This window comes from Lissotriton helveticus, chromosome 7, assembly GCF_964261635.1.
Source record: "Lissotriton helveticus chromosome 7, aLisHel1.1, whole genome shotgun sequence".
Lineage (NCBI taxonomy): Eukaryota > Metazoa > Chordata > Amphibia > Caudata > Salamandridae > Lissotriton > Lissotriton helveticus.
Window position 1 is genome coordinate 1,685,131,827 of NC_136068.1, and position 27,131 is coordinate 1,685,158,957.

The window sequence follows — 27,131 nt, forward strand, 5'->3', positions numbered from 1 at the left end:
GAAATCCCACGTTTGGATTATATTTTTGAACTCCCCCACAATTCGGAAAAGGTGGTTGTGGCAATTGGTCTTGACGATTATTCACCTGTTGTTGTTGCTGTTGTTGTAACTGTCGCTGAATATTAAATTCGTTTAACCCATGTTGCATCTGTAGCTGTTGCTGCAGGTCAACACCATTCTGCATCTGTGGATTCAATAAGGGATTCTTTAAGTTTTTAGGAGGATGAGGACACTCGTCCCTCCAATGTCCAATTTCGCCACAATTAAAACAAGGTAATCTTTGTTTCAGCTCTTCTATCTTTGGGCTAAATTTCTTTGGGAAATTATTACCTTTAAACTTTCCTTGTATCTGGTTTGTATTTCCAGTTTGAACAAAATTAGTGTTCTTATTTCCCAAGCTGGCAATTTGATGCTCAGCCACTTTTACCTGAGCCCACATGGCTTTCTCCTTCAGCTTCTTCTGTTTTACTTCTATTTCATCGCTGCAATACTTTGCTTTTCTTAGAATATCATCTACAGATAGTGATTGCCATCCTACAATACTAGTTCTGATCATTTCTCCAATTTCAGGTTTTAGTCCATAAACAAATCTATAGACAAAATGGCTCATGTCTTTTTCATCTAATTTTTCATAACCACTGTATTGTTTAAAAATTAACAGCAGTCTTTCATAAAAAGAATGAACTGATTCTTTTGTTTCCTGTTCTGTTCTTTCTATTTTAACCCAATCAACTTCTTTGGGTGGAATCTTGTTTTTCATCCAAACAATTACCTTTTCATAGAAATCCATTACAAGTGGATTTGGGGCACCTGTTTCTTTAATTCGCTCAGGTTCTGTTTTTGGCCAACTAATCGATATTTTGCATTCTGTCCAAAGATCAGATGGAACTACAATGTCAAAAAATCCATCCAAATCAATCCACAGAACTTTTGACACTTTGATAAATCTATCGACTTGCCTGTACCACTCAACTGGTTTTTCCCTCAATTTTGGAAAGTCATTTGTAAATAATAGAATGTCCTGTCTCGACCAAGGGACATGAACATATCCTCCTCCTGCTACTTCTCTCATTGGAAATAGTTTTGACAATTTTTCCAATCTTTCATCTTCCTTCCTTTTAGTCCATTTTACTCTCCATTTGTTCAGTTCTCCTAGCTTTTTAATATAGACAATCAAATCTTTAATATGAACTATTCTTCCCATTGAGTTCAAACTTTCAATGTCACTTTCTGAAAAGTCTAATCTGTAATGCTTTGCAAAATTCTTTTGTTTACTCACATCGATTTCAAGTTCTGCTGCTAGATCCTCTAATTGATCATATTTATTTTTCGTTTTCCACTGAATGCTTTTGCAAATGAACAGTAATTCATCATCTCGATAGTAATTTAAACTATCTGGGCCAATTGTTCCAATTATTAATTCTTCGATATTCGCTTTTAATTTGGCCACATCAAGTTTTGGTGTGGTTACCCTGACTTCAGGACTCCCTATATCTGACATAGCACCCATTGGTGTTTTTGGAGATAAATCCTCATTAAAAGTTAAATCAGGCATTCTTGATTTAGAAGTGTTTAATTCCGTTAAATCTGAATAAAATTTTTCAGCAGCCTTTTGAATTTCTGTATTTAAAGGAATAGTTAATCCATTTTTGTTTGTATCCTTTTGATCAAATACAGGCTGAACAGGACCAATTGTTACTGGAACTGTGACAGCTTCCATGCCTTTTGTCATTCTTTTAATTAATTCTTCTTTAGATCTTAAATATTCATTATAATCAACATCTTCAACATTTCTTGCCTCTCTTGCATAATCTTTTGGAGGTTCCCTTGCTCTTGGAGTCATTGTAAAATGTCTACCTTCATTTCGAGTATTCTCGAATTCTGATCTTCTAGGAGTTTCAGTGATTTCACAATTATTTGGATAAAGTTTAGGAGCTTCACTAATTGGAGGTGCACTCGGTGAAGTTTCAGTAGAAACCACCGGAGTAGACCATGATCTAGGAGGTCTCAAAGGCTGATTAGGCTGATTCTTTCTAGTAGTTGTATATATTTCTTCCATAACTGCATCCTCAGATTCACTTTCCATAGATTTCCCTGTAGGAGAACCCATTACCATTTCATGAATTAAATACAATCCTTCACTCATGTTTCCCTGTCTCCACATTCGCAATCTATCTTCATGAGTTTCTCTTTTCCAAGATGGATTTTTAGAAGGTCTTTTAATTCCACTAGCTTCTCTTTGTAACTGATACATCTCGTCTTCCCACTCAACTAAAGCTTCAAATTGAGTTGGTCTCGGTTTTGGAACAAGAGCATTCATTTTCTCTCGTAAATTTCTTAAAACTCTTACATTAAATGAACCATCATCAGGCCAAGCTAAAACACTGTCGTTTTTAGTATAGCGTTTCCAACTGTCGAACCATAAGACAGTATGATATCCGTATTCACCTTCCATATACGCTGCAGGTGTTTTATACTTATGAAGTAGTTTACCACCTCGCGTTTCGATTTTCTTGTCAGGTGAAAATAAATTCTTAAATTTCTGAAATAATGTTGTCTTTTTCTCAACATGTTTAAAATGATAACTCATTTTCAAGAGTTAAATCTAATTCACAAAATCGTTCGAAAAATATTTCCGGGATGTTCCGCAAAACAACCAATCCGTGCGCGAAACACACCAACAAGCCAATGACAGTTGAGCTACGTCACTTTCTGCTCAACCAATAAATTTGGAGTTTTTCCGAACAACCAATCAGCTCACAGGCCGTCAGAGACTTAAGAGCCAATCAGAATACAGCTTGTGACGTAGGTCACCCAATCCCAGCGCGGCTCTGTGACGTACACAGCAGCTGCGGTTTCTCGCTTCTCACTCCTGGCGCTTACCCCTCCTTCACAAAATCTTTTCACAGCGCCATTTTAAGGACACTTTTCAGTGTAAATTAATTCTTAACAATGACTATAAAGACAACATCTGTTCGTTTCACTATTTAGGATAGTTTACATACATTCAAGTATCCACACTTCGGAATAGACGGCGCTATTCACACTAAGGATAATATTCAATTGTCAGTAGAGTAACCTTACCCCACCCTTCTAACACGTATAATTATGAACTCGCTTTGCTCTGAACCCACCGCGAAGTGAAAGTTCTAAGAGTTCCACTTGAACATAAAATACAATTCAAACTCGCACTTTTACACGGAAAATTCCCTAATTTCAAACACACATGAAATCCGTACAGGACTCTCACCTGTTTATAGAAATCATGCACCGTTAGCAAAATAACGACGTTATCCGTACAGGGCTCTCACCTGTTTATAGATATGAAACATGTACCCGTACAGGACTCTAACCTGTTTATAGATAATCATACACCGACGTTAATTTTACCCTTCACTCAAGCTCGGATATAACTAATACTCTCATCACAGTGAGTTTTATGGAAGGCGCTTTGTCCCTATTCTCATGCTGCTTTGATTTCTTAGAAAACCCTCACTATACAAGATTCAGACCTAGCCCTAAAACTGTGCTGCTCGGCGACAACACTATGGTACACGGCGATACCTCTTGTGATACTCGGCGATATCACTACAAACAGAACAGATGGCTTGCGTGACTAATTTCTCGCCACACAATCTATACCGGTATAGCTTACAGATAGCACGAAAAACGAACTTAACATGTGTTAAAACATCGATCCTATTTCTATACCATAACGTAACCCTTAGCAACCAACATATTATCTTGGTTACTTCTTAGCAACCATCAATTTCTGCTACCAGAGAATTGATCCAGCGGGCTATAGAAAATATATCATAAACAACGCTACCCAACTTCATAACCTATAAACAAAATTATAAACTAAATATGGACCCATTTATAAACCTGATATATTTTGGGCCTACTGAATCAGGTGGTCAGAATAAATCTATATACACATTATCTACAATTTATACATTTGCAGAAAGAATATTGTCATTAGAATAAAACCCAACCATTTAAACGACCACCATAGGCGACGTGATCTAGCTAATAGTAACCTACACTTCTGAATAACCAAGACCAGCTTGTTTGTCAAAAGTAAGATTTTATTTACTAAATTATGGTATATAAGTTGAAAGTTTTATGAATGAAATTTATTAGCAATAATGCAAGCATGGTTATAATGAAATATGAGAAAATTACTATTTAAGCAAATGAAACAATTTTAAAGAAAATATATAAAGTTTAGCATTTCTAAAACATAATTCCCTAACTGAGCTAAATAGATAGAAATTAAAGTAAAGTTCTTTGAGGATTCTTACGTGCTCCACGCAAAGTCCAACAGCACATCACCCTCATCGGAAAGTCAGAAAGCAGCAGCCAGCCCAACCCTAAGGGTATGACTTTTTATACCTTTCTACGCTAACTAAACTAGCAAAGGAAAGTTTTCAGAAATCCTCGACGTCCCATTGGCTGAGAGTGACAAGTGACATGTCACCCGTTTCTCAAAAAGTTCCATTAAATCATGTCTCATAAAGACCATTGTCTCTTCCACGTGAAGCCAGAAGCTTCCTGAGATTGCAACAAATGTATTAAGTCATTCTCGCAGCGTCCATAGACTTTCAATACAACTTCCGCGGATGCCAAGTTAAGGACTGACAAAATGTTCACTTTCGACCTTGGCCATGTCCGACAGAATGATGTCAGCTCATCAGTTTTTGCTTTGTGAATGCAGCTTCAATAAACGTTTTAATTCAGAATGGGCGTCTCGTGACTTTCTGCAGAATTATACGTCAGCTCTTTTTCTGCGGTTCAAATGACTAGGCCCAAAAGCAGGCAATTTATGTTTTCTAGTATAAAACAAACACAAGAAAAGTATTAATGTAAGAAATAAAGTAGATTCTGTATCCACCCCATGGTTTACTAATTAATTAACCCACCCGATTAATCAAAATGTTACCTAGCCATTGCAAACAAATAAAGCAGCGTTTATATCTACCAGTCTCCGTTTTTCCATGAGACCCATATGCACCTAGAATAGTAGAAGTGACATCACACAGACAAGGAAAAGCAAAACAAGCACATGCTTCTTTTAAGTTTGCAGCAATTAGTAATGACAAAAACGAAAACAATAAATTATTTTATTATTTTGTACGAACAAAAAGATGCAACATTTATGCACGTTTATGAGCACACATGTTAGTCCCCCCACGTGTAAAGTTTAATCTAAGTTGTATTAGCACGACATATCACAAATCATTAATAATTTTATTCATGTTATGGAAATGTGACTTCGCGAGTTTAAACAAAATTTTGTTTTCTATCTCGCTCCATCAGGGCACAGGTACCCCAAAGGTGCCTACTGCTGAGTTGTCTTGGTGCTTCTCCACGGCTCTGCCCTCACCCTCTCTGAGGCCAGAGTCAGACGACAAGGCAACTACAAGTTGGCAAGGGTTCCCCTCCCGCCCTGTCTGAGCCACGCATGTGTCATTGTATTTCTTTTCCAACTCTGCTCTGCACCGAGGACATATATTCATAATACACTAATATAGCGAAACCAATTGGCATGGCCAATGCTTGTATTTATTGCACTATATGGTTTGCAGGTTTATTTGTATAATAGTATTGTCAGCATATTTTTATGAGGTGCTTATCTCTATTTTACTGCCTTTTTCTCATCAAGCGCATTTGCGCCGTCACACACCTGCTCATGGGCATTGGTTCAGCCCAACAGTGGCATTTGTGACACTCTGGTATCTCGTGCCTTTCTGCCCCAGTGTCAGTTATTGCAGAGCTTCGTTGAGGGCTGCCTTTAGGCTTCCTGCGTTTTCCCATCATTTGTTCTCCCTGGCGCTGGGCTTGTTCGAGACAGTTAGGCGGTTCCAGCCTCCCTCAGCTGCCTCTGTCGACGCCGCGGGGTACGTTCTGAATTCCTGTCATTTCACTTCCATTTTCCCCTCATGGCAAGCCCTCCCAGTTGGAAGGGTCTGAGGCTGATATTTTCCAGGATTGTTAACCCTTTGGCTCCCTGCTGGTAATTTCCCTTCATTGTTCCCAGCGTTTTCCATTAACATTTAATATTGAACAAGAGAATTCAGTTTTTTTTTACCAAGATGGCAGCAAAACTGAGTTGTTGTTTTTTTGGCAACATTTAGATGACTTCATCCAGCCATCAGTACAAACGGTGGTGGGCTTCTCTTTCTCCAAAACTAAAAAAAACATTGAGAGCACAATAATTAATCTCATGTAAAAAATGTGTTGGCCCAACATGTGGGGGGGGAGACTGAAAATGTAAATTCATTTCTACAAAATTTTCGACTGTGCCTAAAGCGTCTCTTTCCAAAGGGAGAGCAAGGTCCCGCACTAAACCCAATAGTGCCTCTATGGTTGGTAAGGCTTCCTCACATATGGTTGAGGACGACGTTCCTCCAAGGCCTCCGACTCAGGAGGGGTTTCATAATTCCGTACAGGTTAACACCATGACATAATAGTGATTTCTAGTATCCAAGAAAGAGGTGATGATTTTTCTTATTCTAACACAGATGACGATGATGATAAAGGAAAGGTGATGATTCTGAGTTTTGGCTGGGGCCTTAACAAAAGAAAAAGAAGTTTTCATCTCTTAAACCTGATCTTCTTGCTTCCAAATCCATATTACATTCTGAGGGAATTCCTATGTTTGATCCCAAGTGTTTCCACCATTCAAATTCCACCAAATGGTTCCCAGGATAGCACGTTAGGGAGTACATTTCAAGCAGATTATGCCTGCCTTTAGATAAGCAGACCAGAGCAAAACTGAAATTTGAAAACCCTAGACCATTTATCCCCCTCAAAATTAATGCTACCCCAGTAATGTACCCAAGTATGTTGGGGCCGATTCACAGAACTAACTTAAGACAAAATCCTAAACTTACTACTTTTGGTATTCACAGAAGACAAACGTAAGACAGACTTAAGACAGACTTAAGACAGACTCAAGATAAACTTAAGACAAACTTAAGACAAACTTAGACAACATCCTAACTTAAGTCTGTCTTAAGTCTGTCTTAAGTCTGCCTTAAATTTGTCTTAAGTCTGTCTCAAGTCTGTCTTTAGTCTGTCTTAAGTTTGTCTTAAGACAAACGTAAGACAAAATCCTGACTTCTGTGAATACCAAAAGAAGTAAGTTTAGGATTTTGTCTTAAGTTAGTTCTGTGAATCCGGCCCGGTAACTTTTTTCTCTAAATTCAGGAAGGACCCCAGAAAGGGAGTCTATAAGGTTCTAGGTATTCTGATCATCATGGAAAAATTGATTCTTGCTTCCTCTTGGCAGATGCTGTTCTTTAGATTTCTAGTCAATTCAGACTTGGCAACCCTTCATTTACCCTCGACCAAGGTCAAGATGATCAAAGACGAAATGTTGTTTACTTTACTCACTCCTTCCATATTGCTGAGGGCACTTGCCAGGATTGTAGGTCTTTTATTCTTGTCGATACAGGCCATCTTTCTGGGGCCCCTTCATTATCCAGTACTCCTAAGACTCAAAACCTGTCACCTTCGACAGGGTCGATCCTTTTCTGATCTAGTACAATAGGATCATGAGTCTTGCATGGAGCTTCAATGGTAGATAGACCATTTAGATGCCTGGAACAGCAGGGTGATATCTGCCTCGGCCCCAGATCTTCCATTAGAATCCAATGCAAACCTGACAGGTTGGGATGGTCCAAATATTTGGCAGAGCTAGCAAAAGGTTTTTGGGTGTATTGTTTCCAGCTCACTATCTCTGTTTAAGTGAATGATTCCAGTGACTGGAGGATACATCCTTCCATTTTCCAGTGAGTTTACCACATATGGGGTCCTCTTCACACAGACCTGTTTGCACTCAGACTCAACTCACATCTTCCTCAGTTCTTCAGCTAGAGGCCGGATCTGTTAGCACTGACAATGGATGCTGTGAGGAATCCCCGACCCTAACCAAGATGGCCGCAGGGTTGGACCCGACCGGAAGTCAGGTCGGCGTCCCAGTGGTCCGTGAGCCTGCAATCCCTACAACATCCGTTTTGTGGACAGAAAAGACTGAGGCTATGGGACCAGCGGGGCCGGAGCGCGAGAAGGACTACGAGGAGGAGATCGCGAGAGACGCCTCGAGGGAAGGAGACCCAGGAGCCGGCGAAGAAAAGAGCGGGGAGAGCTGTGAAGACGCCGAAGAAAAGAGCGAGGACGCCGAAAGACCCCCAGAGAACGCTAGCGAGACCGGCCCCCTGAGGGAAACAGAGGCGGCAGGATCTCACGATACCACGGTCACCTGGGACCGTGGCAACAGGCAAGTGACGGGGGAGACCGTGGGCTGGTTCAGAGGGTGGTGGAAAGGCCGCCTGAACACCTCCCTGCGCCGTTAACACCAGTTTCCCTCCCCCACTTAGGCACTCACAGTTAGGGACTGGTGACGGTACACACCCCCCCCCCCCCCTTTGATTACCAAAGTGAAGACAGAGACCCTGACGCTTGTATTTTCTTTCTTTGCATATATCCCCCTGGACTCTGGAGGCCGGTCCCCATCTACTCCTTGGAGTCAAGTGCCACAAGAGGAAGAAGAGTCAACCATTCAAGACCCAGTCCAGGAGCACAGATCCTTTTTTTGGAACGAACATTCCTTAATTTAGTTAAACATTACCTCAGTGACTGTATAACTGAAACACTTCCAGAGTGTGTTGTTGTGTTCATGAACCAGCCAGAGAAGTCCAAACCAAAACGGAATATTAAAGCTGGTAAACCATACCCCCTGACTCGCTCTTATCTCCGCCTACCTAGTCGCCGGGACAGAAGTCCTGACAGTGGTGTCAGAAGTGGGATTTCGACTGTGACCCCGCGGTCGGACCCCACCAGCATGGATACCATAGTCACCCAATTGGCGGAAGGGCAGCGCCACCTGCAATTAATGGTGGAAGAGCAGGGAAAACAAGCCCAGAAGGACTGAGAGGAGCTGCACGTAGCACTCAGAGACCAGGCCTCCTTACTGGTCACCAATCAACAAGTACAAGATACGGCCATTCTGCGGTTATCGGACGTCGTGGCCAATGCCAGGGTCCACCCAAACGTGCCCAGTGCCGTACTTCAGAAGTATCAGACAGGCGAAGACCCTGACTTTTTCTTTGTAAACTTCGAGAGGGTAGCCACCACTGCTGCCTGGCCCCCCGAACGGTGGGGACAGTATGTAGCCCCCTTACTCTCTGGAGAACTACAGGCCACCTACCAGGCTGCTAACCCCGACGGAAGTACCCCTTCAAGAGAACGATCCTAGAGAGATTAGGATACGACACCGAACATTATAGGACACGCTTCCGGAAAGAAAAGTGGTCGACAGGCGACAACCCCAGAACTTTGTTCTATCGTGTTCGCGACCTTGGGTGTCGCTGGCTACAACCCGCCAATGCTACTGTTGAGAACGTAACAGAAAAAGTTGTGTTGGAGCAGTATCTGGAAGCACTGCCCGGCAACACCAGGGCATGGATAAGACAACATCCGAATCTCTCTGTAGCATTAGCGGTGGATTTGGCTTGTGCCTTTCACCGTTCCCCTGATTTCCGTCCCCTGGGGCAACGCTCTCCCTTCACGCCTATCCGCCCTCCTTTGCGTCCCCCAGCCCCTTCACCCGAACCCCGGAGTACCCCTCTTTCCGGAAGACCAACCCCTAGATACCAGACCCCCGTCACTCCCCACCAAGGACCCCAGTGCTTTCATTGCGCCGAGTGGGGTCACATTGCACGCAACTGTCCCACTAGAACCCCTGGGCCTGAACCTATGGATGTGGGATACACAAAGGGGAAAATATATAGCACAGGGGAGACCTCCAGCCCATTCAACATGAAGGTACACGTCAATGGAAAACCTGTGTTAGCGGTGCTTGATACAGGGTGCTAACAAACTGTTGTGGCCGCAGACTTAGTGCCCCAGGCCCTTCTAATACCCAACACCCAGGTAAAAGTCGCGTGTGTACATGGGGAACAGAAGTTGTATCCGCTTGCTGAGGTAACACTGGAGATCCAAAAAGAGGTCCAATTGCGTAAAGTAGGGGTGATCCCTAGTCTGCCCGAACGGGTCCTCTTAGGGACTGACCTGCCGCGATTTACTGAATATCTCCAGTCGTTTACCGGGTCCCCCTCCACAACCGAATGGTTGTCGAACGCCCCCTTTTCCAACACCCACATAGCCCAACCAGCGGACCGAAGGGTAAAAAGCAAAAAGGAGAAGAGGGAGAAAAGGCTTCTTTATTCCCATCAACCGTATGACCCCACAGTACATGTTCTTTCCTCCCCAGAACAGTCTCCGAGCAACTACCGAAATTTTAGGGCCGACCAACGCGAAGACAGCTCGCTCCAGAACGCATGGACCCAGGCTGAGGACGAGCAAGAGGGAAAGGTAGGACCCTATTTTGTAGTTAAAAGGGGGTTGTTGTACCGTTTGACTCATACCGCGAGAGGGAAAAGGGAACAGCTTCTTGTGCCAGGTCCATTTCGGCCCCAGGTATTGTTGCTGGCCCATAGTCAAGCAGGGGGAGGACACTGTGGTAAAGAAAAGACCCTTGAATATCTGTTGGATCGGTTTTATTGGCCAGGGGTGTATCACGAAGTGGCCAGGTTTTGTGCTAAGTGTGTGCGCTGTCAGCTGGTCAATAACCCCACATTACCTAGAGCACCCCTTCATCCCTTACCCATTATTGATATCCCCTTTACCAGGGTAGGTATGGACTTAGTGGGACCCCTGATTCCTTCTGCCCGTGGACATCGCTTTATCCTGGTCATTGTCGATTATTCCACTCGCTATCCCGAGGCTTTTCCTCTTACCACAGCGACCTCTAAGGCCGTAGCCCAGGCTATGGTGACCCTATTTTCAAGGGTGGGCTTTCCCAATGAAATCCTCAGTGACCAAGGGACTCCATTTATGTCACGCCTTATGCGGCAAGTCTGTGATATCCTTCAAATCAAGCAACTAAGGACTTCCGTGTATCACCCCCAGACCGATGGTCTGGTGGAACGATACAATAAAACCATCAAAACCCTGTTGAGGAAACACATAGACAAAACAGGTAGAGATTGGGATTGTCAGCTACCCCTGGTCCTTTACGCCATAGGCACCCATGAACAGCGGTCGACGGGGTTCTCTCCCTTCAAGCTTATGTTCGGAAGGAAGCCCCGTACGCTCCTGGATATGGCTGCGGAACAGTGGGTGGAAGCAGAGGATGAAGGAAAACCCCTTCTCCAGTACAGCGAAAACCGCAGAGACACCCTGTCCACTATATGGGAAGAAGCACACACGCACTTAGAGAGTGCACAAACACAACAAAAACGATTGTATGACCGAAATACCAGATTGCGAGAGCTGAAGGTGGGTGATAAGGTGCTTATTCTGTTACCCTCTTCCGAAAAAAAGTTGTTGGCCACCTGGCAAGGTCCTTTTTCCGTGATAGCCAAAATTACACCGGTCACATATAGGGTGGCTGTCCCACATCACCATAAAGCTTCTCAGATTTATCACATCAATCTTTTGAAGGCCTGGGAAGAACCGGATACGCACCCTTCTGGTTCTGGGACAAACGTTGGGTTGGTGGTCACAAACAAACCCATAGAAGTGTCGCATTATACGCAAGAGACCACTGAAAACCCCTCCTGGGGTTCCCAAACCACGAAGGAACAAAAACAACAGCTGGAATCCCTTTGCGCTTCTTTTCCCAGGGTGGTCTCCGGCACACCGGGGAAAACGACGCTCGTAGAACATGTCATCATCACCCACACATCCCAACCCATTAAACAGGCTCCTTACCGCATCCCAGCAGCCAGGCGAGGTGCGATAGAAAACGAAGTCAAGACGATGTTGGAGGCAGGGATTATAGAACCCTCCAAGAGTCCCTGGTCCTCTCCCATCGTCTTGGTCCCAAAGCCGGATGGAAGCATCCGCTTCTGTATCGACTTTCGGAAGGTAAACGCGGTATCCCGATTCGATGCCTATCCGATGCCACGGGTGGACGAATTGGTCGAGACACTAGGGCAAGCCAGGGTCATGTCATGTATCGATTTGACCAAAGGATATTGGCAGATCCCGCTTCACCCAGACAGTAGGGATATAACTGCCCTTTCGACACCCATGGGTCTTTTTCAATTCAGGGTAATGCCATTCGGCCTCCATGGAGCGCCTGCAACTTTTCAGCGGCTGATGGACATAATTCTGGGTCCCCATAGAGAGTATGCCAGAGCATATCTGGATGACATCGTGGTGTATAGTCCAGACTGGGACACCCACCTGAGACATTTACAGCAGGTCTTTAAAGCCCTTCAGGAGGCAGGTCTGACCCTCAATCCCCGGAAAACAACCCTAGGGGCTAACCACATAGAATACCTGGGATATGACATCAGGGAAGGTCAGGTACGCCCTCAGGTGAATAAAGTGGCCGCTATTTCCCATATCCCGCGCCCCACCACACGAAAAGAGGTCCGCTCCTTTTTGGGTCTAGTGGGTTACTACCGGCGGTTTGTACCCCATTTTTCCTCCTTGGCCAGTCCCTTAACAGACCTACTTACCAAACCCCATGAAAAAAACAGACTGCTCTGGACCACTGCACAAGAACAGAGTTTTACGGACCTGAAAACCGCTCTTTGCAAAGACCCCGTCCTATCCTGCCCTGACTTTACACGAACCTTTGTACTTCAGACCGATGCATCCGACAGGGTTTTAGGGGCCATCCTTTCCCAGCCCAATGAAAGGGGTCTTCTTCACCCTGTTTTGTATATCAGCCGCAAACTCTTTCCCCGGGAGGTGTCCTATGCAACAATTGAAAAGGAATGCCTTGCGATTAAGTGGGCCGTCGAGGCGTTGCAGTATTACCTCCTGGGCCGTCATTTTATACTCTTAACTGACCATGCACCTTTGACCTGGCTATCCCTACACAAAGATACTAACCCCAAGGTTTTGCGATGGTTTCTTGCCCTCCAGCCTTTTTCCTACAGCACCTTCCATTTGCCGGGGAGCATGCAGAACAACGTGGACTTCCTCTCCAGGTGTCCTTTGTCGGAATGGCCCGATCGTCCATTCCCGGGGGGAAGGCTGTGTGAGGAATCCCCGACCCTAACCAAGATGGCCGCAGGGTTGGACCCGACCGGAAGTCAGGTCGGCGTCCCAGTGGTCCGTGAGCCTGCAATCCCTACAACATCCGTTTTGTGGACAGAAAAGACGGAGGCTATGGGACCAGCGGGAGAGGAGCCGGAGCGCGAGAAGGACTACGAGGAGGAGATCGCGAGAGACACCTCGAGGGAAGGAGACCGAGGAGCCGGCGAAGAAAAGAGCGGGGAGAGCTGTGAAGACGCCGAAGAAAAGAGCGAGGACGCCGAAAGACCCCCAGAGAACGCGAGCGAGACCGGCCCCCTGAGGGAAACAGAGGCGGCAGGCTCTCACGATACCACGGTCACCTGGGACCGTGGCAACAGGCAAGTGACGGGGGAGACCGTGGGCTGGTTCAGAGGGTGGTGGAAAGGCCGCCTGAACACCTCACTGCGCCGTTAACACCAGTTTCCCTCCCCCACTTAGGCACTCACAGTTAGGGACTGGTGACGGTACACCCCCCCCCCCCCTTTGATTACCAAAGCGAAGACAGAGACCCTGACGCTTGTATTTTCTTTCTTTGCATATATCCCCCTGGACTCTGGAGGCCGGTCCCCATCTACTCCTTGGAGTCAAGTGCCACAAGAGGAAGAAGAGTCAACCATTCAAGACCCAGTCCAGGAGCACAGATCCTTTTTTTGGAACGAACATTCCTTAATTTAGTTAAACATTACCTCAGTGACTGTATAACTGAAACACTTCCAGAGTGTGTTGTTGTGTTCATGAACCAGCCAGAGAAATCCAAACCAAAACGGAATATTAAAGCTGGTAAACCATACCCCCTGACTCGCTCTTATCTCCGCCTACCTAGTCGCCGGGACAGAAGTCCTGACAGATGCCTTTCTCCAGGATTGGTCCCAGAACACCAACTATGTCTTTCCTCCTTTGTTTATGCTCAGCAGAGTTCTGGCACAGGTCAGACGGCAAGCAGCTATCGTAGTCTTAGTGGTCCCATCTGGTAATCTCAGATTTTGTTTCTAACCCTGCTAGAGTTGTCAATAGATTATAACATGCGTCTTCTAGTCTTTCCTGATGTCCTGTTAGGCCTTAATGCATCCAGGCACTCTTTCATTCTCAACAACACCCTCTTACTGTCCGTCTGGAAGGTAGCGGGATGACCCAATCTCATCCAGGAATTTTGGCAGAAGCTGCAGAGTATATCAGCAAATCCTGGACTCCAGGCACCACAAAGACATAAAAGTTAGCCTGATCATCAATCACCAACCTTGGCTCAGGTTGGTGATTGATGGTCCATGACGCCATGACTATGCGCGTTGGTGGGATTTCTACTCTTTGAGATCTACCATGATCTCCTTTGACTATTGACATACGGACCCACAGTACAGACTTCTGTGTGGTGTAGACTGCTGTAGCATAATTGTCTTTTTATACGGAGTTACATTTCATCAAATCCACCGTGATTGACTTTAAGCCCAGGGTAGAGGCCCTAACACCCACTGCAGGATTGCGGAATTGTTTAGATTCGTCCTCTATATATTATTCTTTCTACTCGTCGTTATGACGTTGGGACAAAGGCGGTGGTTCTCTGGAGTTGGAGGTCTTTTTGGCCATTAAAGCTATATCCGTTCTTTACAAAGACGTCTGTACACAGTTTTCTAATAAGACAGAATGAATTGACATATTGACTATAAGTAAAAAGGAAACAGAAACAAAGGAATTGGGACTATTATGTCCATGTGGAGCACTCTGGGACTATTCTAGAAACCCAGCTATTCATCATGTTTTGCCCTGAGGAGTTCCGTGCATAGGAACGAAACGCGTTGGCTGTTGTCAAGTCTTTGCATGTAGAAAAATAAAGAACATATTTCATAAAAAGTGACCAGTTTGTGACTTCATCTCTGGTGCTGTCTCCATTTTTGCATTGTATTTCGTCTCTGGATTCCAGTGGGACCGAGCTGCAGCAGGTCCCGTGGTGGACTAGCACAGGACTTTACTCAACAGGGGACTTTTATGATTGATGTGCTCAGCGTAGAGTCATCTGCAGGTTCATTTGTGTTGTAATTGTGATACAAAATATGTGGACCGATCCGATGGGCAGATATGTTGCTGCTCGGGTATCTGGGAGGGCAGAGTCCTCAATGTTCTTTCGGCTTATGCCCCACCGGGTCTTCAACGCATGACACTAGCATATATAGGGGTGCTATTATTGAACTTGCCCGTAGGTACACTGGTGATGGGTGGCGACTTCAATCTGACATGGGGATAGTGGTCATCTGGAGATGGTCACACCCACATGACACACTCTTCACGTTCCAATCTGGTGTGCATGGCAGTCAATCACGACTAGACTACCTGTTTACCCATGCACAAGACATTCAGGACTTCACAGATTCTACCTTCCTTGCAAGGGGAGTGTCAGATCATTCCCCAGTCATGGCAGTCTTCGGGGCACACTGTGCAGTGCATCCAGGCCCCATCATGATTCACCCCTGAGCACTAAAGATCCCACACATCAGGGATAATTTACGGAAGGACACTGACTACTATTTCAAAGAAAATATGGAGTCGGTGAAGTCAGTGATAACGCTCTGGGGCGCCTATGGGCCGGTGATGAAGGGGAGAGCTTTGTCTATGATGGTGGGCCACAGGGCGGAACGCAATTGGAGTGTGAGTGAGTTGGAAACAGAGATCTTAAATCTTGAGCGCGCCACTCCGCAGTCCCCAGACCCAGATGCCCAACATACCCTCAATGTTAAGAGACAGGATTATAGACAACTGCTTCTAGAGGACGCCATAAATCCGCTGCCTTCTGCCAGCTGACAGAAGGCCAGAAGGCAGCGGATTTATGGAAATCCGAGCCAGCGATCCCATCGCTTCACTATTTGGAAGTGGATTTTATGGCCATTGAGCCTCAACCTTCACAGGTGATTCAATACGACCTGGCATCCGTGGACTGTCGTGCAACACATCCCTGTCTTGATAAAGACCCGCGGCGACCTCAAACACAGGCGCAGAAGGGTCGAAACGTCGACATGCCACGAAGGCCAATCACTTCTAGGATTCCGAAAAAAACTAAAAGAAACATTGAGAATCTCTAGACACCCATCAGTACATGGCATCCGAAAAAAGAACTGTGTATATATTAATTGTTTAGGTTTGGAACCCTCACTGTACATATTGTTTCACCACGTGATCACCATTCACCATTGTCACTATTTTTGCACTTTAAATCCACTTTGACAGTACTTTGTCTGTATTACATGAAATACCAATTGAATGAATTTAATTCAGATAAATACGAAAATGCAATGAATAAGACCTCGAGTCATTAATTGTGAGGTTCTGGAATTGTGTTGTCTAAAAGAGGGGGTTCCTCAATTACAGTAACAGTATTTTTTTAATTACTCATGTTTCGCACCCGACAGAACCACTTTCTATATTAACCATTAATTACCCAGGTTCTGAGGGACACAGGGTCACCCCTTTTCTTTAAAAATTAGCAGGAAATGGCCATGTTTTCAAGGATTTCCTATACGCCAGAAGATTTGGCATAGCTTTGAAAATCATTCCAAGTTTTTTTAGTTCCCAGCACAAAGCCTCTGCCACCCCAGGTTGTAAGCTTGAATATGGGCACTAACACCAATTTAGCAGGGGCAGATCATAAGGATCTATCTGAAACGTACCATATAAAACCTTTCTTTTGAAAAATCAGGACCTTAATCATGCAATGCTTTGTATGCAGTGCACAGCGCTTTAAAAGGTATCCTCTGCCTTACAGGGAGCCAGTGAAGCTTTCTAATCGATTTATAGACAGATTGCCATTTCGGGATTTTCAGAAGCGCACAGCTGCTGCATTTTGTAAAGTTTGTAGAGGACATGCTGATGGGGATTCAGATAGAGCTCATTACAATAATCAATCTTAGACAGCACCAGAGAGGTAACTACGGTTTTCTGTAAGTTAGCTGGGATAAAGGGTAGAATCTTCTTGATCAACCTGAGTGTATATTAGGCAACAGAAGTAACTTCATTCATCTGGTCATAGTAGGACAACTAGAAGGATGGCTGGGCACCAAAGATCAAGCCATCTGTATTTCCTGAGTTTAATTTCATATAGTTCATTGACATCTATCAACTGACTGCCTGCATACATCTGCAGAAACTTGTCCCACTTCTGGTAACATCAGTGTCAATGAGATGACAATTTGTGTGTTATCAGCATAGGATGTCAGGGAGAAGTCAAAAGATCTTATCAATTCTGCTAATTGAGTGACATTGACATTGGAACGTGTCGGACTAAGCGAGAACCCCTGGGGAACTCCACATGACAGAGAGTATGTGTGACAGTCAAACTCACCTAGTCGGACAGATTATTCACATTTGCTAAGAAAGGAGTTAAGCAACTCCCATACTGTATCTGTCACTCCAATCCTGCCCAACTGCTCCATCAGCAGCCCATGATTCACAATATCAAAGGCTGATGACAGCTCGAGAAGGATAATGGTAGCTCTACCACCCCGATCAAGAGATAACCTAATCTCCTCGGTGGCTTTGATGAGCAGTCTCAGTGCTGTGACCGACACAAAAGTCTAACTGAGTGGCATCCAGGAGATTGTTAGCCTGAACATGACTGAGAAGTTGTTTGCTCAGGGTTTATTCAACAGGTTTTGCTGGCACAAGGTAGGCATAAAATAGGATGGTAGCTATGGGAGTCTTGTGGGTCAAGAAAGGGTTTTTTGATTAGCGGCAGGACTGAAGCCTTCTTCCAAATGGAGGCAAACGAGCCTGAGCTGCCCATAAGATGAAAAATATCGGTCAATTCAAAAGCAATGGTCTCTGCTAATACAGTAGCAATCCTTGGTGAACAAGGGTCACATGGAGAACCTGTTTAGATGACTTAATCAGTTTAATGACCTCTTCACTAGAATGTGGAATAAAGTGACTAAGAGTGGTGTTCACAGCCAAACGTATGGAAGTATGCGGGTCCAAAGGAAAGATGGGCGACATGGTAGAAAATGTATTGGAAACATATTCAACTTTGCAGAGGAAAGCATCAGCTACAATTTCGCAGAAAGGCTGACTCAAATCGTTACAGATGTAGGTGCTGTCAGTAGTCAGTTTTTTAACGGTTGAAAAAAGTATTTTTGAGGAATTTAGAGGTATTTCAATCTTGCTCATAAAATAAGCAGTTGTTTCCTTTATGATCAAAGATTTATACTTGTCTAGATACTTATTATAATTAGCTTTCTCTAATTCGGAGTAGCCAGTTCTCTATTTTTCTCCTGTCGCCGAAAGCAGTTTTGAAGCTCTGTTTGTCTGAGAACCAGGGAACAGATATGTTATGTCTTTAAATCTTGGTCCTTTTAACAGGTGCCAATGAATGAGCAGAGGTGTACAACCAGTGCGTATACTGTGAGACCCCTAACTGAGTTTCCAGCGAATAGCCAAACTACTCTCCCACGCATACAAGGCGCTACACAACAAAGGATCCTTGTACCTCAAACGAGTGACCTTTCACCAGCCAACCACAAATCTCAGATCTGGATCCATCCCACTAGCTGCCACCCGTCGCATCCGCCGTACTAAGAGCGGAGGCTGCTACTTCTCATCTGGCAGCCAAGACCTGGAACAACCTCCCTCTGCACCTCAGAGCCTCACCATCACTCAAACAAGGATGTACGACGTTACGACGCGTTCCATTACAACGCGTGCTTTCACAACGCGTCCCTTACAACGCAAGTCGTTACCACGACTTGCGTTGGGGTCGCGGATTGCGAATAGTATAATTTACTATTCTAACACCAGTCCCCGTGGACACTAGGGAAGGTGTTGGAATAGTAAATATACTACTCTTAATCCTCTAGCGCCCTCCAGCGCAAGTCGTGGTTACAACTTGCGTTGTAATGGACGCGTTGTGAAAGCCTTGCGGAGTAAAATCCGCGTTGTGAAGGATGTTCCCCCTCAAACAATTCAGGAAGGACCTCAAAACATGGATGTTTAACCGATTGAACAGACAGGGGCACAGGTGAAGCAGCAGCTCACTACAAATCCTGATTGACTGAATATTCAGGAAGAAAGTTTGTAAAATTTGGGCAAAGACATCTGCTTGAATTTTTTGCCAAAGCGATACAAAAGGGGATGATGGACGGAGCGTTTGAGCAAATCAAACACTCACCCCCAGTCAACTGATCTGAGTTTAATCCATCACCATTCTTTAGCCCACTCAGCCACCCCATTTTAGACATGGCCATATGCAAATCAGTCTGACCCTGTGCCTCTTGGGAACAGTCCTGCCCGAACTGCCAAGCCATGTCTTCCATGGACCGGAAACAAGCATCCTGGGACCAGTTTCGGATTCATAATCCTCATCAGCCAGGCTATCTTGAATCCAGTGGCCAAGTAGAGCAAGGGACTCACGTCTGAGCATACCCTGCCACACTTAGGGCGAACAAAGCGATACAAAAGGGGATGAGGTCCAATTCAGACGGGCCACTGTTTCTTGATCAACTTGACTTTATTTTAAGTCAAAATTGCCCTGTGATAGGTCCACAGTAAAGGAAGAGTATTTATGTTCACTTAAGATGGATTATTACTAAAGATACCATCTAAGGTAAGACCAGCCTGGTGTGTAGGGCCTTCTACCTGTTGGGACAAGCCAAGTGTTGACGTGGTTTGAAGCAAAGCAACTGTGTCCATATCGAAAAGAGTATCAAGATGAAAGTTGAAATCGCCTAGGAAAGTACAGACATTAAGGAAAATATTAACCTCCAGTAGGCTGCTAATCAGCCTGTGTCTCTGTAATGAAGAACAGGGAAGGATTATGGCTTTTGAGTGATAGATTCAGTTCAACACTGTGTTTTATCAGTGACCTAGAGCTAAAAAGTGCCCAAGACAGATAGATATTAGCTATTAGGTTTGACCTGCAAGGGCTTGAACAGCAGGTCTGAAGTCATTTCTTGCCAGAATGGTTGCATTCTCTTCAGTAAACATAGTTGGTACAAGGTGGTCTTGGTTTTCTTACCAATGTATTGAGGGTGAGATTGGCGTCCAAGGCGAATGCAAGCCACTGGGCTATAGGTTAAAGATGGAGTTTAAATCCATCCAGGTTCATATTGTTGAACAGGTTTGGACTGGTTGTGTCTCCCTGTTCTTTGCAAATTGCAGGATGTGTATTTTGATGGGGATGAACTTGGATGATCTACAGACAGTGCTTGAGGAGTTAAATTTCTAGATCTAAGAAGACATTCAAGCATAGCTGTCCACATGTTCTGCAATTGGTGTTGAAAATTAAAAGTTAGTAAAGTGAATGAAAACATACTGACGTTTGGAGCTGTGATTTGTAGCTATCTCCATGTACCAGGAGGGTCTGGTGGCTTAGTGGAATCATGTAGTGTGTCGACTGTAGGAGCCTGTGTTCTACCTCATGGTCACAGGTTCAAATTCTGGCAGGCCCACTCAACCTTTCATCCTTCTGAGGTTGATAAAATGAATACCATCGAGTTGGGTAACAATAAACATCTGTTATTCAGTTTCAAGATTCCGGTTGTGGTGAACGTGTGCTTTACAAATACACCTGGCATGTTAAGTTACAGATAAACCCCTTTCATGTCCAGTGTTTGTTTTATATCAAAACATTGTGGAATAATCAATCTTTATTTCCCCATCTTATCCTAATGTGACTTACTCACTTGATAACAATTGTTTGCAAAAGGAAAGACTGCATACATGTTTGTTGTTCAAGAAGTGTTCTGCTAATTGGAAATGTTACTTCTTTTAGGTCTCAATAGATGTGTGTACTGAATTACTATGCTTCATAAGGACGACTGTGCTAACAAAGCCATTGGTATGCAGAAAGTAATACAGGTAATATTTTCAAAGATGGGAATGGAGACTGATGTGCTATATCATGCAGTACAAGTGATTGCTACATGAAGAGACCAAGGCGTCAATGAGCATTGACACTTCACTTTTCTTTGATCCCTTCCAGGACTGATGGGTAAGTGAGCATGGGGCCTCCATCTATCCCTTGGTTTTCCTGGCCACCACCCACACAAGTGTTTTTCTGTTTTATAAGTATGCCTGTAACTCACTTCTACTGTTCCCAGCCGGTGTTGTGCTATAGTCATTCATTCTCTGCTTTAGTCACTCAGTGCTATTCTCGCTCTATCTGCCACTCATTAATTCGAGCCCACTCACATATATTCGTCCATCTACTTATTTATTCCATGCTGCATTCATTCACATGTTTAATTGCTCCTCCGTCCCTGTATTCACACATACATTTATGAACTCATTCGCTCATGTACACTCCTTCATTAATTCATATACTCATTCACTTCTCCATTCTTTAACTTAAGTGTACTCACTGTTTTGTTCCTGTACTCTTTCATTACCTGTAAAACTCATTCACTCCTTCACAACCACTGAATCATGTGCTCGTCTATTCACCACAGTACACACACTGGACTTATTTACTTCTATAATCTCGTCCATTCCTTTTCTCATTTGCTGCTGCATTCGTCGTACGCAATGCACAGTCATATATTTCTTATTCCTAACTTAGCTCTTTCTAATTACTTAATTTCTCTTTCCTTTGCCTTTTCTCATCCTGTCTTCGGACCTTCTTTGGCTTACATTCAGTCTGTACAAATGCTACGAAAGACAGTTTAGAGTATAGATGTGTAAGCGAAACCAAGTCAAAGTATGTTCTAGTTAGTTAATTTTGCAAAAGTAAAAGCCATGTGCATAAATGAAAGTCAGGCTGCATGGGCAGCTTTGATCTGAATCAATATATTTAACAGATACTTCTAAGAGTATACACTCACCTTTTTTTGTTCTTGTAGCATGCAATGAGTCCAACAGCAAGCACTACTAAAGCAGCCGCTACTAAAACAATTGTCAGCAATATTAACCGTACATTGGGGCTTGTACTGGAACTCTCTGTGGAATAAAAACAAATGATCATACGTCATCTAATGATCACCTACGAACAGTACAAAGCGTAGAGGTGCAAGCAAGTGTTCAGTTCATAAACTTTTATTCGGTTACACATAGCGAAACCATAAAAAGTACAGGAATAAAATGTTACAATGCATATAGAAAGTCTTGATGAATATTACATTTAAAAAAAACTTTTAACATTAAAAACCGTTAATTTAAAAACAATTCATTAGGATGCTAAGCAAGAAAACGAGTAAATAAAAGCTTCAAGATTTACAGCGAGTTTTTAGACATGATTTTAAAAAACAAGCTACACATTTAGCAATATATTGGGAGTCCAGAAACTGCAGGGCCAGATAAGCGGGCCGACATGTTCTCAGACCCAATTTCCGGAGTAAAGGAATGATCCAGCACTTGCGAGGAAGCTCATAATATCTGCAGAACAGTGTTACATGAATTGTAGACTGAGATGATGTACCATCACAAGGGCAGTTCATAAGGTTATGCGACCAGTCCTGCTCTTTTGGGAAAGTAACTAGGCGGAAAAAGGAATTAAAACGAAACCTAGTCAAAACATACTTTTCGTGATTAGTTAGGTGGAAGGATAGATATGGTTGAATACCCAAAACAGTCTGGACCAAAAGAATCTGTACATTTGAGGATTTACTTACTTCTTGGGAGAGACGTAGTTCTCTCAGATGGGTTAGACACAATTTTTTCAGATCTTTCCTAGTGACATCTACCATTGTAGTAGGTTCTAAGAAATAAGATGTACAATTCAGGCCCTTGAGGAAGTTAGAGACATACAAGAGCCAAGGGATTTTACTCCAATTTGCCAAGGCCAAGCAGTCGGTTATCAATGAGCGGGTTAGATGGCATTGTGTTTTAGACCAAATGCGGTGCCATAACAAAATCGGCTGGCATTTAATGTTATCTGTCAGATAGTCGATACCCAGCTCGATATGGCAGCCGTATGTTGGAGCACTTTGAGGTAGTGCCAGTAAGTATTTAAAAAACCCGTTCTGGACCGTCTGCAAGGTATCTGTGGGAGCATAACCCCAAACCCCTGCGCGGTAGGTTGCTACGCTGTGGCATTTGGCGTGATAGATTTTTAGCAACTCTGCTGTGGCAGGTTTACCCAGTTTCCTTGAAAAGGAGACTAGAACTGAGGTTGCTCTCTGAAAAAGAAGCTTTTTACTTAACATGGCTTGTTTCCAGGATAATTTGTCGTCCACTAAGATTCCTAAATAGGGATATTCCCTAGTGCGTTCCAACCTAACTTGATCAATAAAAACTGGTTTGGGGTTCTTCGCCCTGGGGCCAAGGTACATAACGAAGGTTTTATTTTTATTCGCTTTTAGGCCTAAAGAGAGCATGAATTGGCAGTATTTATTTAGCTGTCTTTGTAGCTGGTTTAGAGTTCTGGCTAAGATTACGGAATCGTCCACGTATAACAGGGCGGGAATGGGGCGTTGATTAATGGATGGAAGATCCTGACTCCCTTCAAGCATGGCTGCTTCCAGCCCATTGGTGTATAGATTGAATAGGAAGGGAGCCAGGACACAGCCCTGTCTAACTCTTTTGATGACGGGAAATGATGGAGATAGTTCACCGCCGATCCCATATCTAACACACGCAGTAGCATCTGAGTAGAGTTCGCGGAGAAATTGAATAAGAGGGGGATCTACCCCCAATTCGCCAAGAATGGACCACAGCTTTGAATGAATACCACAGTCAAATGCTGCGCTAAGATCAACATAGACTAAATATAGGTTACCGCTTTTAGCCCCCACGTATTTACCAATCAGAAGGGCTAGGTTCAATGCCTGCTCAACAGTGCCAAGTCCCTCCTGGAAGCCGTACTGGAGATCTGTCAGGATGTTATTAGTGGATGCCCAATCCTGGAGGCGTTCCAGGATCAGCTGGCCAGCGACTTTCCCCAAGGAATCCAGGAGAGAGATGGGCCTGTAACAAGCAGAACTGTTACGATCGCCCTTCTAGAAGATTGGAAGCAGAATAGAGGAGGACCAAGAGTCTATTAGGCCTGTTTTAGTGACTGCTGACATAACCTGGGTAACAAGGGGTGACCAAAGTTCCGGATTATGTACAAAGATATCTAGAGGGACCCCGTCCGTTTCGGGAGCTTTACCAGTTTTGGAAGATGACAACGCATTAGTGATCTCCTTGTAATCAAAGAGAAGGTCAATGGGAAATATCTGGTCCTCGGGAAGGTCACCTGCCGAATGAACCTCACCGATGGTATCCTCTGAGGGACCACCAAAAATCTTTGAAAAATGGGCTACCCACTCGTCCGCTGTCACTGCCACATCAAGATGTTGAGAGGATGAGGTATCTACCAGAAAGGGTGATTTTACTGTACGCCAGAACAGTGAACTGTCTTTGCGTAGGCAGCTCTCATGTAGTTGGGCCCACAAGTTCTTCTTAATTTCATTTCTGCGGTTTTTCAGTGCTAGTTTATAAACCTTTCTGAGTTTAGTGATTTCAGCACAATCTCTGACATGGTTATGAACTGCTTTTTTTAAGTTGGTTAGGGCTATACGACAGGTTGAGTCGAACCAGCCTTTGATTTCTGGTTTTCTGGATTTGTGGTTACGAAACAATTAGTCTCGTATAATTCTAATAATTTCCAGGAAGCTGGTTAAAATCAACTGGGGAGAGGAGTCTAGTGCTAAACAGTTGTTCATCCATGGGAGAGCTCTGGTTACCACTTTGCTAGTTATTGCTACTGGGTCAATTTTGGACCATTTCACAGAAAAGCCATTTACTCTGTCCATGGACAGCGATTGTTGATTCAGTAAACTGGCCCTAGTTGAGTGAGGTAAAGCATTTTTGATTGACAGGCTAACACTATTAGGAAAATGGTTGCTGGTGATATCTGAGCCTGTGTTAAAAGTTTTCAGTTGACCCTTTATTATCTGGGAACATAGGATGTAATCGATGACACTTGATAGACCCCTTCCATGAAATGTTGGCAAAAAATCAACGGGTGGATCCACAAGGTCATTCGCATATTCCAGCTCTAAATAAAATAAACAGTCATTTAGGCAATTGCCTAGCTTCGTGTGTGTAAAGTGGGTCAAGGGGCATCCGTTTTCATCCTGGAGACCCCAGATACCGTTCTTATAGTTATTACATAATGAAGCATTAAAGTCTCCCCCCCGGACCACATAGGAGGTAGGGGTGGTGAGCTTGTTCCGCTGTTCCAATAAAAAGGATGTAATCTCGGTTAAAGTATTGGCACATTCATTAGGGTGAAGGTTGTTGTAAAAATTAACCAAGAAATACAACATGCATTTGTTAAGTAGAACCTTTAAAATTTGATAATTCTCACCGGACAGAAGAACAGTTATGTCCATAGATGGTAAATTGTTTGCAGTATATACTGCAAGGCCACCTTTAGGTCTACCAAAGGTTTTGGAGCTAGCTGGGACGTGGTGTGTTTTATAGCCCAGAATGTGTATAGGCTCGATGGCCCAGGTTTCCTGTAGGCATAATATTTGGTGTGCTCTAACTGTATCTAACCATGGTTTATGTTCTGTCTTGGAGCGGAGCCCAGCAACGTTCCAAAACAAAACGGAAAAGGTCAAAGTTGAATTTGTCAGGACACTGATTTCAGGGAGAACGTTGGAAGCTCTTATACCTGACAGTGGATACAAATCTGGCGCCGGGACAGTAGAAAGCATTTTAACGGAATCGTTAGGGATAGTGGGATTCACACAAGGTAAACCTACTTCTGCTGATCTAGCAAAAACTACCTTCCCCACAATACCAGATGTCTCATTTAATTCGTTTATAGTAGCTAGGGACTCTGGTAAATCAAAAGATATTTCTGGGGTGGAAATAGGTGTTGTTGGTTGTAATTCCTTCGGCGTATCGGAGGTTACATTTAGAGAGGAGAATCTAGGGGATCTTACAGGTGATAGTAGGGGTAAAGGTCCCGAAAGCAGTGAACCCGTATTTCCCTGACCAGTACGCAATGGTGGTCAATCAACCATTTCTAGGCAATTAAATCTGTTTGCGACTGGTATGCCTCTGCAACCTACTGTAGGAGCGATATCTCTACCTCCATATCCTGACCAATTGACCCAATCCCTTCTCCTATCCCAGTTTCCTACTTGGGACCAGTTCCATGATGAGCTTTCATTATGGCGAGGTGTTGGCGGGTAGAAATAAGCAAGTCTTTTTGTATCTATCCCGTCATTTGTTACTCGCATACCCCAGGAGCAAATGTGCTCACTCTGTGAGTGGATCATCAAAGCTGACTATGACGCAGTCTCCCGGGATTCTTTTCGGCTCCTTACCTATCCAAGGGACCCTGCGGACCTTTGAAACTCTGCTCGCAGAGTACGGTGGTGAAGGTCTGTTAGTAGATAACCAATCCAGTACCTTATTTTTTAGGGACCAGTCTGGTTCCTCCGCGTTGGTACTCAGTTCGGGAACCCCAGTCATAATTACCACATACGGACTTGCTTCTGGTGGTAAATGTATTGGATGCCCACCCCTCCCCCTGGATCTGGTGTGAGTAATTTTTACCCCTGGAGGCTTAACTTGGTCAGGCTTCAAGGTGTTGGGGGGGCTGGAGTTTTTGATGACTCTGGTATTTTTGTTGTCTCTGGGATTTTCTTCACCCCTGCAGGAGGGGGCTTCGGTTTTACAGTTATCGCATCAGAGGCAGTTTTTGTGACTTGCAACCCTACCTTAGGGTTTTTGGTATTCACTTTTTGCCCCCCTGATTGTACCAGTCCCACCCCCTTGGGGATATTTGGAGTTGTATTCAAAGCAACTATCTGCTTTTCTATCTTAATGAGGGACAATTCAATAGGTTGCATATAAGTTTTGACTAGTTCCCCTAATCTGATTAGTAATTGGTTATTTATCCCACAAACTTTACACCCTCCACCCGTGTTACTATTTACACTGAGGTTTGCTGTATTCGTAGAGAGATTAATAATTTCTGTAGGTGTAGTGATTAACTTTCTCTGTGTTGGACTAATTTGTCCTACTGTCTGATTAATAGGTAAGTCTTTGTGGTAAATGCGTTTCCTAGGGTGTTTAGCTTTAAGCAATTTCTTTTGGTTCTTTTGTTTGGGGATAGCGCC

General features: G+C 44.0%; 1 protein-coding gene across 4 annotated transcripts in view; it reads right to left on the bottom strand.

Moving 5' to 3' along the window:
• LOC144770660 (uncharacterized) overlaps positions 1-27,131 on the bottom strand; it is a 281,327-nt gene that overhangs the window by 37,530 nt on the left and 216,666 nt on the right. For all 4 annotated transcript variants that reach the window (XM_078655370.1, XM_078655371.1, XM_078655373.1 and 1 more), the window contains one exon: positions 21,897-22,011. In XM_078655370.1, the coding sequence (XP_078511496.1) occupies positions 21,897-22,011 (115 nt within the window). The remainder of the gene's footprint in view (positions 1-21,896; positions 22,012-27,131) is intronic.